The sequence below is a fragment of the Ciconia boyciana genome, chromosome 15, assembly GCF_034638445.1.
Source record: "Ciconia boyciana chromosome 15, ASM3463844v1, whole genome shotgun sequence".
In the NCBI taxonomy this organism is placed as follows: domain Eukaryota; kingdom Metazoa; phylum Chordata; class Aves; order Ciconiiformes; family Ciconiidae; genus Ciconia; species Ciconia boyciana.
In genome coordinates this window covers 15,668,696-15,681,623 of record NC_132948.1, presented here as the reverse complement: position 1 = coordinate 15,681,623, position 12,928 = coordinate 15,668,696, and the positions used below count along the sequence as shown (strand labels likewise).

General features: G+C 43.0%; 1 protein-coding gene across 16 annotated transcripts in view; it reads right to left on the bottom strand.

Annotated features, from left to right (window-relative positions):
* Positions 1-1,750: 1,750 nt before the first annotated feature.
* ARVCF (ARVCF delta catenin family member) overlaps positions 1,751-12,928 on the bottom strand; it is a 298,725-nt gene continuing 287,547 nt past the window's right edge. For 15 of the 16 annotated variants that reach the window (XM_072879699.1, XM_072879700.1, XM_072879702.1 and 12 more), the window contains 3 exons: positions 10,675-10,766; positions 8,493-8,606; positions 1,751-7,068 (listed from right to left, as the gene is read on the bottom strand). In XM_072879699.1, coding sequence (XP_072735800.1) covers positions 8,505-8,606; positions 10,675-10,766 — 194 coding nt within the window. In that variant the 3' untranslated portion in view covers positions 1,751-7,068; positions 8,493-8,504. The remainder of the gene's footprint in view (positions 7,069-8,492; positions 8,607-10,674; positions 10,767-12,928) is intronic. The other variant, XM_072879703.1, reaches the window with a different exon arrangement.

Genomic DNA, 12,928 nt, shown 5'->3' with positions numbered 1-12,928 from the left:
ACAAGAGCAGCAAGAGAGAGACCACTGAGATCCCAACTCTCGCACCAAAGGTGACACCGCCAGGGCAGGGGTGCGTGCTTATTTGGTTGAGTAGTCAATCAATTAGGAATCAATTATGAGGTATCTTATGAATAACAGCTAGCTATGTTTGCTGTGCACGCACACTGAACGTAGTAAGAGAGTTTTAGTCTTTGCCTCTGTCTCTACAGCTCAGTTAATGGTCCCATTATAAAACAACCTCCCATTGTAAAAAATCCGCTCTGTCAGTTCATACCAGAACGAGATTCTGCCGTTGCTGTGCTTCAGTTGCACAGAGACCTTCACAGTAAGACACAGGGGAAGAGACCCATGAGGACAGAATATTCCCCCAAGACACTGCTGAAACCTGAAACAGATGAGGGCTGGGCTATTTCTTGCCCGTTGTGACCAGGTTAACCTTTCACCTGCAGGACTCACTGCTTCCATTTGCCCAACGTGTGATAAGCTGGAAATGAAATCACTTTGACAGCTACAAAAGGTCAGTTGTAGAAACAACGTACTTGTTTTAGCTCAGTACCTTACCTACAGCATCTGCTATTCATTGCCATATTAGTGCATCCACAAAGAAAAAATCAGATTCCTCATTGCAGCGGAACGCTGATGATACCTAGCCCAGGAGCCCACATCTTACCACAGCACTTGTGAAGCTAGATCCTCCATCTGCAAGAACAGAATCTGGAGATGATTCTACAAAACGCCTGGGGATGCATTCAGGACATCTGAAATAAGGAGGGAAGGCAAGCTGAAGATGACCTTCCAAGTGCTGTTTGCAAGCATTTGCAAGTAAATGGAACCTTATAGTGCTGTGAATGGTACAATCAGGCATTAACATATGGCAAACTCTCTTACTGGCAATGATTCATCAGCCTTTCACTCACAGAAAACCTGACCTCCACTCTGTCTGTATGACCTCGCAGAACACTCATATCAAGATTTACTGGGTTTTGTCACGCTTCATGAAGGCATGGTGGTAAGTATGATGTGTTTAGGTGCATCAGTCTCCCTACTGATCTTAACAACACAGGTGAACGTGCCAGGGAGAGGCAGTCCTCAAGAGAATTAAGATCTGTCGGTAACTGGCTGTTACTTGAAACACATGCTTGACTTTTCAGTATCGGGATTTTTCTCCCACACACAGCAACAAATGTGAATTATTTGGCACCTCCCCAAAATAACAATTTCTCATCTCAACCAAATCTCATATATCGCTATGATAAAGATTTTCTGTTACTCTTACACACTTAAATTTATGAGAATACTGGCACACATTTCAGAAAAGAGAAATCTTTGTAAAGTTACATGGATTTTATGACTAAATTGGGAAAGGTTAATAACTTCCCAAATGGAAAAGTCATCAGCAAGTTAGGCTTGTGGTCTCAGATGTGCAGGCCTTTGAACAGTGACGCAGATGTCCTTCCCACAGAAATATGCTTGTACATTAAAAAGGAAAAAAACCCCATGATCTACAGTCCAGGGTCCTGACAGGACTTTGTGCTACAACTCCAGCATATAGCAATGAATCTCAAATTTTCAGCTATACTAGTTTAAAGGATATTCCAATTGCCCTCATTATCACTGACCTTTTACTAACACACGGAGTGCTGACCTGAGCTGGGGTTGAATAATCCCCTGCCACAGAAAACTGCTGTTGCAAAGCCAAAGAATATTTGAGATACCTGACATAACAAAAAGATAACCAATGGCACATGTATTCTTTCCAGGCATGGTTTATTGAAAACACACCAAATTGTTATCCTACATACCTGGTTTCTAACAAGCATTCTACTTGTCTGCATTATGGAAAGATCCTATAATAATAATACATTCTGTCACGGTAACATTTGTTCTATGAAAAGCATAATCCACCTTTTTTTTCCTCTCCATACTTGTAAAATCAAACCATTCTAAGTGTTTCAGTTTATAGTACAGTGTAAATACAATGCAAAATCCCACCAGTCTAAACTACAGAGAGAATGTTGAGCAGTATTACAGAAAACACATTGTTGATTTTTTTTTAATTCTCCTACCATGAAAATTTTAAGGCACATGATAGTTACAAACACATTAGCTACTAATTACCAGTAAGCTTCTTAGTCTAGTTATTTTGTTTTTCTGAACGGTAAGAACCAGATTGGCAGGCCTTGTAGTATCTGCGCTATCTTCCTCCTCACCTTGGACTTCAGAACATCCTACCCTGATGTAAAACTTAAGACAGAAAAAAAAGGTTCATAATACCTTTCCCCTTAAATGCACTAGATTAGTTACTGTACCAATAAGTCAGAGAATTTCTCTGTCAAACATAAGGAAACACCAGATTTTAGGGGCATCAAAACAAAGAAATTTTGCAAGAAACTATGCCTATATAAACACCTTCAAAAACTGTGAGAGCACGACTCCACCCCAACAGCACAACGATGCTGGCTGAAGTTATTGGCACCCCGAGGTTTGCTCTGAGTGGGCAGTCGGACAGCAGAAGAGGCTGTAACCACTCTAATGTGCCCATTTGGCTTCTGAAGCTTTGCTTGCCCAAAGGGTTTAACATGTGCGCCTTTCTCACAGGCAGCTGAGCCTATATGCTCAACTTTAAGGCAAGTAACAGAAGGTAACTCACCACCTTCAATCTCACGGAAGGGCTCTAGGAGTGAAAACTGCTTTGCCTAGCATAAGCCTTGCATGCTGGAAAGCATTATTGAAAACTACTCCTCAGAGCCGGCAAGAACTTACAAATCTGCTGTAACAAACATGCCACCCCCTGCTTTCTTGGTGTGTCACTTACAGCAAGTCAGTTCCTAGTCCCCAAGTCTGTCCCTTTTGTGATGTCTTGGCAACAGAGACAAGATTTGCTTTCCTGATACAGATGCATGCAGAATCCGCATGTCTGCGTGCACAAGAGTAGAACTAGGATAGGCAGGTGTCTTGCCCAGAAGACACTGAAGATCAGGACCTACGGCTGTCCAAGCTGTTCCCTGGGGAGCATTTCAAGCTGGCAACACATCTTGAATTGTCAATTACACTTACGGCTAAATTGCTACTTAACTCCAAGACAGAAACAAAATGTCCTAAAGCCTTGCCTTTCCACTCTCCTCCTTGGATTCTGCAGACAGACACACCAACCTGGGAAGCTGTAAGCACAAGTACAATTGCTCACACACTCAACAATCAAACTTGAGGCTTCTCCAGGGGAGTCTTGACCCACAATGTTTTTTTTTAAAACCTCCACAGCTTAGTGAAGATGCCTGGGAGATGTGCAAGCCACCTCCCTGGGAAGAAAGTTCTGCACTAATTACATGCCATCAGAAGTCTCCCTCTCCCCTATGTTATTCTCAGCCCTCACTGGGCCATCGAATTTCCTCCTCCTCTTTAGCAGGAGTCTTGCAACACCATCGCTTCCTTCCACAACCATCCCTCCCACTAGAATTTCTGCAGGTAGAAATCTCTTCTTTGCAGGCAGATTCCCTCCAGTTTTCACAGTGGAGCCAACAGGAAAAGAGGAGGTCACATACCTGAGCCCTAAAAAGCACTGCCTGCCTTTTAGCAGGAGACTCTAGACCCTACTGCAGCTTTAGTCACGCACACTGCCACTTTCCCTTCTTTACATACAGTCCCTGCTGCCAAAACACAATTACGGGTTCATCCACCCACATCCCAGAACAGCTCGAACAGCTGGTCACACTTGCGCCAACAAGGGGAGAGGTTAAGGGCAGGTGTGGGCATGCATCCCACCAGCGAGCTTGTGGCTGTAGATAAAAAGGACATCAAATCACCAGACCCGGTTCAAAGTATCTTGCTTTGCACTTCAGCTGGTGGGCTGATAATACAAGGTGATAGTCTCACATGCAAGTCACCCCCCAATCCATTTTCCTTCCTCAATATCCAAACAACAGCTTGGTGAGAAGAAAAAAACCACAGTAATGTAAATGATGAGTTATTGCTACATACTTGGGAATGCGTCGTTATTGTAAGGCATGGGAAGGGCAGGGGTAGGACATGTGATTCCCAGAGGAAGCCTTGGCCCATGGACTTGGTATTCGACTTCTTGATATACCATCCTTCGCTTTTCTGCAGCAACAAACCATGTTGTCAGCTCACAACTACGCTGGCTGTCATGAACACTTACCCCCAGGAAAACAACGAACGGTTTGCTACAATGACCCTGGGCAGCCAATGCCACCTAACCTGACAGGGAGGTTTGCTTATCGCAGGATGCAGTGTCAGTACAGAAAGGATTTTTGGGGGAAAGTGGGATAGGGTCGGAATTTGCTTCTCAAATACTCCTCAGTGTTTTTTGCCCACTAATGACAGAGACCAAAGTAGCTTCCAATCCAGATTTGAGTGTCCCTGTAGTGCCCCACTGAGAGCCATGGGACATCTGGGATAGGCGGTCATGGACATAATTGGCCCCTAGTCACTTCACTTCCCCCTTCCTGCAGTTTTCTCTGTTAACCTCTTGCTGGTTTTGAAATATCTGTACAATAACTAAACCACAAAGTCTTAGCAGAGACTCCTTTCAACAGTCAGGTCTTTATTTTAAGTGAACTTTTGCTCAGACTCCTTTGGTAAATATATGGTTTGAAGTAGATCAGGGACAGACTGACAGCACGGCCCTTCTCTTACACTGTTCTAATCAGCTACAAAGCAGGTTCCATTGCTAATTACTGAACGTTTTTAAAAAAATCCTTTCATATACAAAAAGAATACACCAAGTACATAACCAAAAGTGATATAAAACTCTTCTGTGTAGCTTGGTTAAAAGGGTCTCCGCGTATTGGCAGAACAAGTATGAAAAGAGCACCATTGATATAATATACAGTCAGACTATGTATCTGGTTTCATTGCCACACTTTATGTCTACACATAGAGAGACACTGCCCCGACACAAATGCAGATAATCACAGATGCATCTCTTTGCTTCCCTTGATCCGCTGAGCATCTTTGGCCCAAAAGGACTCTCATGCAGGTGAAAAAACAAATCTTTGCTATCTTAATTTGCTCCAAGCAACTTCACCTTCCCCAGGATCCAGAAGTGACCGCTGCAACGTACGTGGAAGATGAGGGTCAAAAAGGGAGGGTGCGAAGGAGCACATGTATCATCCAAATCACTGACAGCTTCTGGCATCAGTCTTTTTCCCTGAATCAACAAATGCTTCCCTCTCCTGCAAACTACTTTACATGGTTTTGTTAACCTATCCTCTGCACAACAATATATATATATAGATATATAGATATTTTTATTTATATATATGTATTCCTGTCAAATTTTTAATATACTCAAGAAGATACAAAGCTCTTGGTACTTGCCTTTTTTTTTTTTTTAAAGTTTTAAATTTTTTTTTTACAAAAATTTTAGATGTTTACTATTACAGTAACATTTTGGGGGAGGTGAGGTTGTTGGATATTTCCCCTTTTTAATTACAAAGGAAACAGCAGGCACTGAAAACCGCAAATGATGTTTGCTAGATTCAAAAATGTGCTTTCCAGTCACACCGTTTTTAGGAGCTTGTTTAAAACTAAATGTGGCAATCAAAGAACAGTGGCAACCAAATAAAATCAGCAAAAGTCCTCTGATGCTACTGGTGAGACTTTTGCTTCCTATTCTCATCTGCTGCCCTCCCTTGACCAATGCCTGGAGAAAATCAGTGATCTGAAGTCATTTAGTTCACGGCATTACCAGATACCATATATGCAGAGTACGTTCTCATGAGGTCAAAATTCCCCCTTATGCAAAGCAGGCCTTGGCATCTTAGAGGAGAGCCGTTGCACATGGGTGACTTTCACACCAAATGAAATATGTAATCTCAAAACAAAACCAAAGGAACACAGAAATCATGATGACGATGATTTAAAAAACGCCAAACCAGTTCCCTTCGTGGCATTTTTCATCAGGATCTACAGCCCAAAGCAAACATGGATCCAACAGTGAGAAATTTACCGTCAAATGTAAGTGACAGACCCATCTAAAATTTATAGCATGTTCAAAATAAGACATCCTAAGAAAAAGCTCCTATTTTCTTCCAATGTGTTAACAGCTATGGCAAAAGAAGTTGTTAATCATCACCAATGCAACACTGGTACGTTTAAAATGTAAAAACTCCTTATTGCAATCTTTGAGAACAAGAAAATAAAAAGCCAGCCAACTCCATTTCTCAGCATAGATTTCTGAACCAGGGACACTGAAACTTTCAATAACCTGCTTTTCAATATGTGGAAATAAAAACAGAGCCATTACAGAATTCAAAAGGCAGAAGTATTGTACACCAGATTATAATGATAATATAGCACTGTGATTGATATAGCTTACTCTAAAAGCAGATTATACAGCTTGCATCAATTTTGTCATCCACTCTCCAGTCCATTTGACCAGCGTTTAATAGTTTTTGTTCTGCATTTTCTCCCTTCATTGAAATCCAATAAACCCACCCAACATTCCTGCACTTTCTGTGTAAATAATAAAGAAAACCTAAACAGTTTTCAAAAAGCCTTTAAAAATGTTAGATTCACAGTTCAAAAGAAATCCCCCAAAACAAAAAACAAAACAATGAGCCCCAAACCAGAAAAGTGCTATTATCTTCATGGCTACACCTACGATATTATTTCAAATATTCTGCAGTTTCTCTTTCACTTGTGAAGCTGTCGTCTTTGCCGCCGCATGACCTTCACTTCTCATACTTGGTACCATCCACACGTCAGAGTCACCTAAGAACGCAGCCAGCTAGATGGAAGCTTGGATTCTCTTTCCTTGCTTGCTTTCTTCTTGCAGGACTGGGAGGGAGGGGGAGGTGGTGGCTGTTTATGGTGGGAACGTAACTGAGTTAAAAAGCAAATTGTCTCGCGGTAAGGCATGGTGCTCCGGGGTTGGCAATGGCAGTCAGTCGTGTTTTCTCCCCGCATCCTCCTAGAATCTTCTGCAGCCTGGTCAGTGATGCAGCGCCCTCCAAATCTGAATGGCAGTGGTGACTGATGAGATCCTCTGTGTCGATTCAATGTTTGTTTCTCCCCCACAATTAAAAAAAATATGGTTGGACTCTAGCCCTGCAAAATAAAGTCACAACTGATTAATACCAGCAAGTAACATGACCTTGGTGATCTCCATCACCCAGTGGCAGGACAGCGACTGGAAATGCCAACCTATCCCCAATATATAGGTTCCCTGAAGGGTATGACGGGGAGAAAAGGAGCACAGACTTCATTTTTCAAAGTCTGTACCCCACCTGTAAGCCTTCATTGCTCAGAGGAAGAGTGCAGGAGTGAAGGGTACAGGGACTACACACATTTATCTCTGCCCTTTGGCTAAGCCAACAAGGCTGACCACGCAGTGCTGACCAGCTGTGGGAAGCCAGCGGTGCCAGGGTCTGCTCCGTGGCTACGTACGAGTACCTGGCAATGCTGAAAGACTGCTCCGGGAAGGTGCTTCCAACCCAGGAACAGAAACAATCTGTAAACACTTAGCACTTGTACTAGACTCCTAAAAGAAGAAAGAGGGGGAAAAAAAATCCACCACCACCACCCAAGAACATACAGGAGTTTTCCCTCCCACTAATGCAAGTGATTTCCATGTAGAATTATGGGGGTGGACGATGCTCCATGTTTTGGAATTTGGGCCTTTAAAGGCCTCTTGCCCACTCTGATGGGAAAGGTGCCCAGTGCCTTCACGACAGTCACTAACGTTTTCCTTTAGTCATAGCCTGGGGCACAAAACCTGCTGTTCCAAAGGTAGCATCGCATCTGATGGAGTGCCAGAGGGTACAACTCGGGTAGAGGGCTGTCTGGCAAGACAGCAGGAGACAGATTAGCAGTGGCAGGAGCAAAGATAGGCCAGTGGCATTACTGAGGAACTTGGCACATGGCAAAGGCAGAGAACTAGAAAGCGACAAAAAGGCACCTTTCTTCAGCAACAGGGGGAAAAAAAAAAAAAAGGAATTGAGAAGTGGGAGTTGTGGGTCAATGTTTATTGTGTAACCAAAATCGTCTCTCCTTGCAAAGTAACTCGTGTACAGCCAGCAGCTTTCCTGCAGAGGGGCAGGGCTGTGTAATTCATGGGAACCTCAGGGAACATCCATAAATAGTCAAGGATATGCTTTTCCTTAAGTCTCAGGCTAATCCTTATAATGAGCATAGAGGGGAAAAAAATGGGTGGAAGCAGGAACACACTATTCAAATTCATTCCCATGGCCTAACAGCAGAAATCTGTCACATTTCAGCTGACAACCAATCATTCACGATATTAATTTTCTGTCTGGTTATTTGACAGGTTATTTTTTAATCAAACAAGTGGTGTTTGATTGCATTTCATTAAAGATACACTGAATAATATAAACACCACTTTTTTCTCCAATGTATTTTCATTTCTCTGAAAGGACCCAGTTAGCAGTTAGCTTTGAAGAGATTCCACAGCGATATAGATCATGCACGAGACAAGTTAATCACTAGCACCAATTACCATTAAAAGGACCTACCATGCATGCAAATTAGACCCAGGAGTCAACAGGCTGGGGTTTAATGTCACGGGCATCCACCAGATTCACCGAAGCCCTGTTACTCCTGTTAATGTTTTTCCTATTTGTGTCATTCTGCAGCACAGGGTGAGGAGTTAAAGGCAAAACAGAGCGGATTAATCAAACAAAACCACCACACAAGTCAGCTTAAAGGAGCACAAGGGAAAATTAGTGATAGAGAAAGATCAGCAAAGGCACAATACTGACAAAAGCATCTGCACCAGCCAAAAGGCTGCACTTCCCTGCCATCATTATTCACAGTTCTCGGCCACTCTTGAGCCTCAGAGCCATGGTTACCAAACAGTTCACAAGCCAGAAGACCCCACAGATATATTTCTGTTCCACAGCATAGAGAGAAGAATGAGTAGCAGCTACGCAGCTCTGCCCGACTGAGGGCACAGCAGCGCATACCTTTGGCATGTACAACAGGCCGAATTCGGGTCACCCTCTGTCCTTAAAACCAAGGGACAGCACAGACTATGGGAGACACGTTGTCGAGGCAAAATGTTTTTTCTCTTTTTCTCATGAAAGCACAGCAGCTACTCACTGAACTCTGGGTTGTGCTTCACTTCAGACATACACTGGAGTTCGGGCTGCTTGATGTGGTTTTGAGGGTTGTAATGGACCACTTTAATGAATTTTGAGTGGCAAAAATAACAAGTATTTGTTAATTTTCCTGTGTTAGCCTATTTTCCTTAGAAAGATGTTTTCTGTCAAGCTCCTATTGATCAACATTCTTATGTCACTTAGTGCATCCATTCCCACTGTATCCTTGCAAAACACAGGAGAACTGTGATGAGGGAACTAGGTTTATTTCACTGACACTGGTTCAGGCAGGGCCATCTCTTCCAGCATCGGAGCAGGGCAGCACATTCCATGACCTGGGTAATCAGCTCAGTTTTATCAGTTCCAAAAAAAACAAATGAAGGAGCACAACCACCTCTACCAAAAAGGCCAGCTGGGCAGCCTTCAACAGGATGCACCTACACCCAGAACTGGCAAACCAAAGAGAGTGATCTGTGCTTAAAAAACATCCAGCTGGATTGAAGCCATTCTCCAGGGTGTACCTTCACGGAAAGGCAGGACACAGCGGGAATGCATGACCAGGCAAGTCAACACAGGCAGACCGATGCAGCAGGACATCTTCCTAATTCATGATCCACGGAAATATTTTTCTCCAAATCACATTTTTAGTTTCCTTGTTCAATAATAGTGGGTTTTCCTTTCAACTGACTGAAGTTTAATTGTTTCCACTGAACATGAATCACCTGGATTTTCTGGTATCATCAGCAATGTGCTGAAGGTTATGAAGGACAGCCTTCTGCAGACTAACAACAGTGTTTCCTACCACTGACTCTTGTTTCACTGAATCCTCCTCGAAATTACTTCCCCGGGGAAAACACAAGCTTGTTTTGAGGCCAGGGAGAATTGACGGCCACAGCATTAAGCGACTTTTAAAAAGGTGTACTGAAAAGGCGTAGCAATGCAACAGAAATTACACAGAGCCTACTAAGCTACCTTTGCACACAACCCACAATAGAAAGAGCTTTGTGAAGCAAGAGGGTTTTTTTTTTAAATCATAAAGTTGTCTGAATTTGTTTTTAGAAGGCACACACAACTATGCAGGTCTCTCCCTCTCTCTCCATCTCCTTGGCCCGTGCCCATAGTCCACCGTCAGGACTGTGAATGAGTGTTGGGGAAATGAATATTGTTCACCACACTGCTGTACACAGACACACGAGCTCAAACCTACTTCTCGTGCTGAAAACAACAAAGCAGCGTGACAGTCTGAAGCGACTATTCTCGGAACAAAGTCTGAGCACACTTAGCACTTTAGGGCTAGGGAATGCTGTCTGGACGAGGGTGACAGAACAAACACGTTCTGTTTTTACAACCTCATCCATTTACAAGAATACAGTGATTGCCTGCATTTGCTTCTGCACTGGAAAGCAGCATTTTGTTTTTATTTCTAGTTAGCCAAGTGCTAAGTTATGAAATGGTGCCTTTATCTTAAAAAAAAAAAAAAAAAAAAAGCCCTTTACAGCCCCCTGGTGAGTAACTACCCTAAATTTCTTGCTGACACCACCAGGCTTCCTTTCTTTTAAAGGCACTAACTAGCATTCAGCAGTAAGAGGAAGCTCACTTTTAAAGGTTCTTTCTCTGAGGCATCCCCTGTGTTATCACTGGTCTTGTATTTGCGCTCCTTGTCCCGGTGATCGATTGTAGAGTACCCATCTGAGGAGAAATAACACGACAGTCAGGCATGAAGCACAAATAAGAGCAAAAACAGAGCTGATGCTAGCAGAATTCTTCAGCAAAGAAACAGGAAAATAAACCATCACAACCCAAAGATGCTGGCAGCCTGCTTTTCACATGCGCTCCAGCTCTGAAATTTCATTTTTACCAGCTTAAAACAAAACAGAAAAGCCCTCTTTTTCTATCACTGCCAGATGCTGGCACTCATTAGCAAGCAGCACTGTTTTCATCCCAGCCTGCTGCAGTTTTTAGCATGCCCAAGGAAAGCAGCAAGTTGTCATCTCGCGCCCTGTGGCTAATGAGCTCCAAATTCAGCCCAAATCTTGTGTTCCTTGCTTAGCAGCCTGATTAATTGGCTGTGTTCATTCTCTGAATGCTCTGCAGCATGTTCCCACTCTTCCCGAGCCTGACTACTAGCAGGACATGACAAGGATTTGGAAGAGCCCCTTTCAGAGCACACAGAAAAAGGGCCTGTCGAGTTGGAAGAAATGGCGATGCAAAGCCTGCTGTGCTTGGGCTGGCTTTCATCACAAAGTAGCACCTGTTGGTGCTTTTTCTCCTGACAACTCAGAAACAATACGAAAGCGTGATGAACACAAGGAAGAGAAGGCAGAGAGGACTTTATAAAGAAATGGCTCTAATTATTTCAGAACCTTTGCTTCGAATCATTGTCAGCCAATGCAAATCTTAATTTATTTTCCTGATGCATCAGGTTTCCCTCATTATCAGTGACAAATAGATCCTCTCCTGCTTTGCTTTGACAGCATTCTAATCTGGAGCAAGTGACACTCAAATTTATAGCTCCCTGTGGGCTTTTGTTTTCCCCTATGTAACTGAGGGATCATTAATGTTTTCATGTCCTGACAAAGTGGGTTCTTAGAATACCACAAAAAGGTTTCACATCAACTACCAAAATGCTCCTCTCTTGCTTTACTCCTTGCCTGCAACAGGGCATTAAGAAAAGGCAAGTCATGTTTTTTGTGGGGTTCCCACGGCACGTGACAAAAGTGCACGCAGCTGGAGTGACTTGTGCCACACAGTCGCAGAGCAGGGCCCGGAACGATGTTTCTGCTGGCCACAGCCCAGTTAGGCTTTAAAAGAGCGGTGGTTTTCCTATGCATCGGATGAATCAAAGTGCACACGGGCCTGCAACGAGCACCCGAAGTAGCTGTTTATGACAGCACGGACAGTAACAGATTGTTGAACCGCGCTGCCTAAAAATACCTACAGAATTTTGGAGTTACACGTGTAGTACACAGATCTTAAAGCATGAAAATCGTTGCTACACAGAGCTTTACTTACTATTATTTGTTGACAATGAAGATGCCTAACATTCTTGGCTATTCCTTTCGAACAAAAAAAAGAAAAAAACTAAAGTCCACCAGCTGCATCCAGCTACCCAGCCAGCATTTGGGGATGAATGCATGATCAATATTTCTCTTTCAAATGACAGGCATGAATACTGCTAGTAAGTCATATCCTAATCTAAAGATTCATCATTTGTTTAGGAGTAAATAGTTCACATAGGTATGTATTTAAATGATGGAAACATGCTGACTTCCCCCCCCCCCCCCCCCAAATCAAACTCACAACTGAGCGGCAGCTTTTTACAACCTAATATTAATTATACTCACAAAGACGTAATGGATCACTTTGCATTTTTGTAGTGCCATCATCATGAGTGATCCACAAACATTTTTTAAATGAATTGCCAAGATACAAAGGAAACCTTTAACCTACCCCCAGAAAGCAACAGCCACTAAGTGAAGTATGGCAGCTGCGATACTTCCCAGGGAGCAAGGTCAGAAGTAAGGACTGTAATAACAAAAAATTAAAAGCACAACAGACCTTTAATGCTACTAAAAAATTAAAAAAAAAAATGCTCAGCCAGGGCAGCGGCAACAGGAAGATCAAGCTTTTACACAGTGGCAGTAATCTAACAACAAAGAACGGTCAAGAACTTTGTTCTTTATATCTCAGTTCCAACATATTTTGCAATTCACACTGTCGGCCCACTGTTGTGTGGTCTGCACGCTAACGGTGCCACACACGTCAGCACTAATGGATTATGTGTTTCTAAAAACCACACACCGTGCTATGACGCTGTCAAGATAAGCAGCAGCAGAGATAGGAAGTTCATG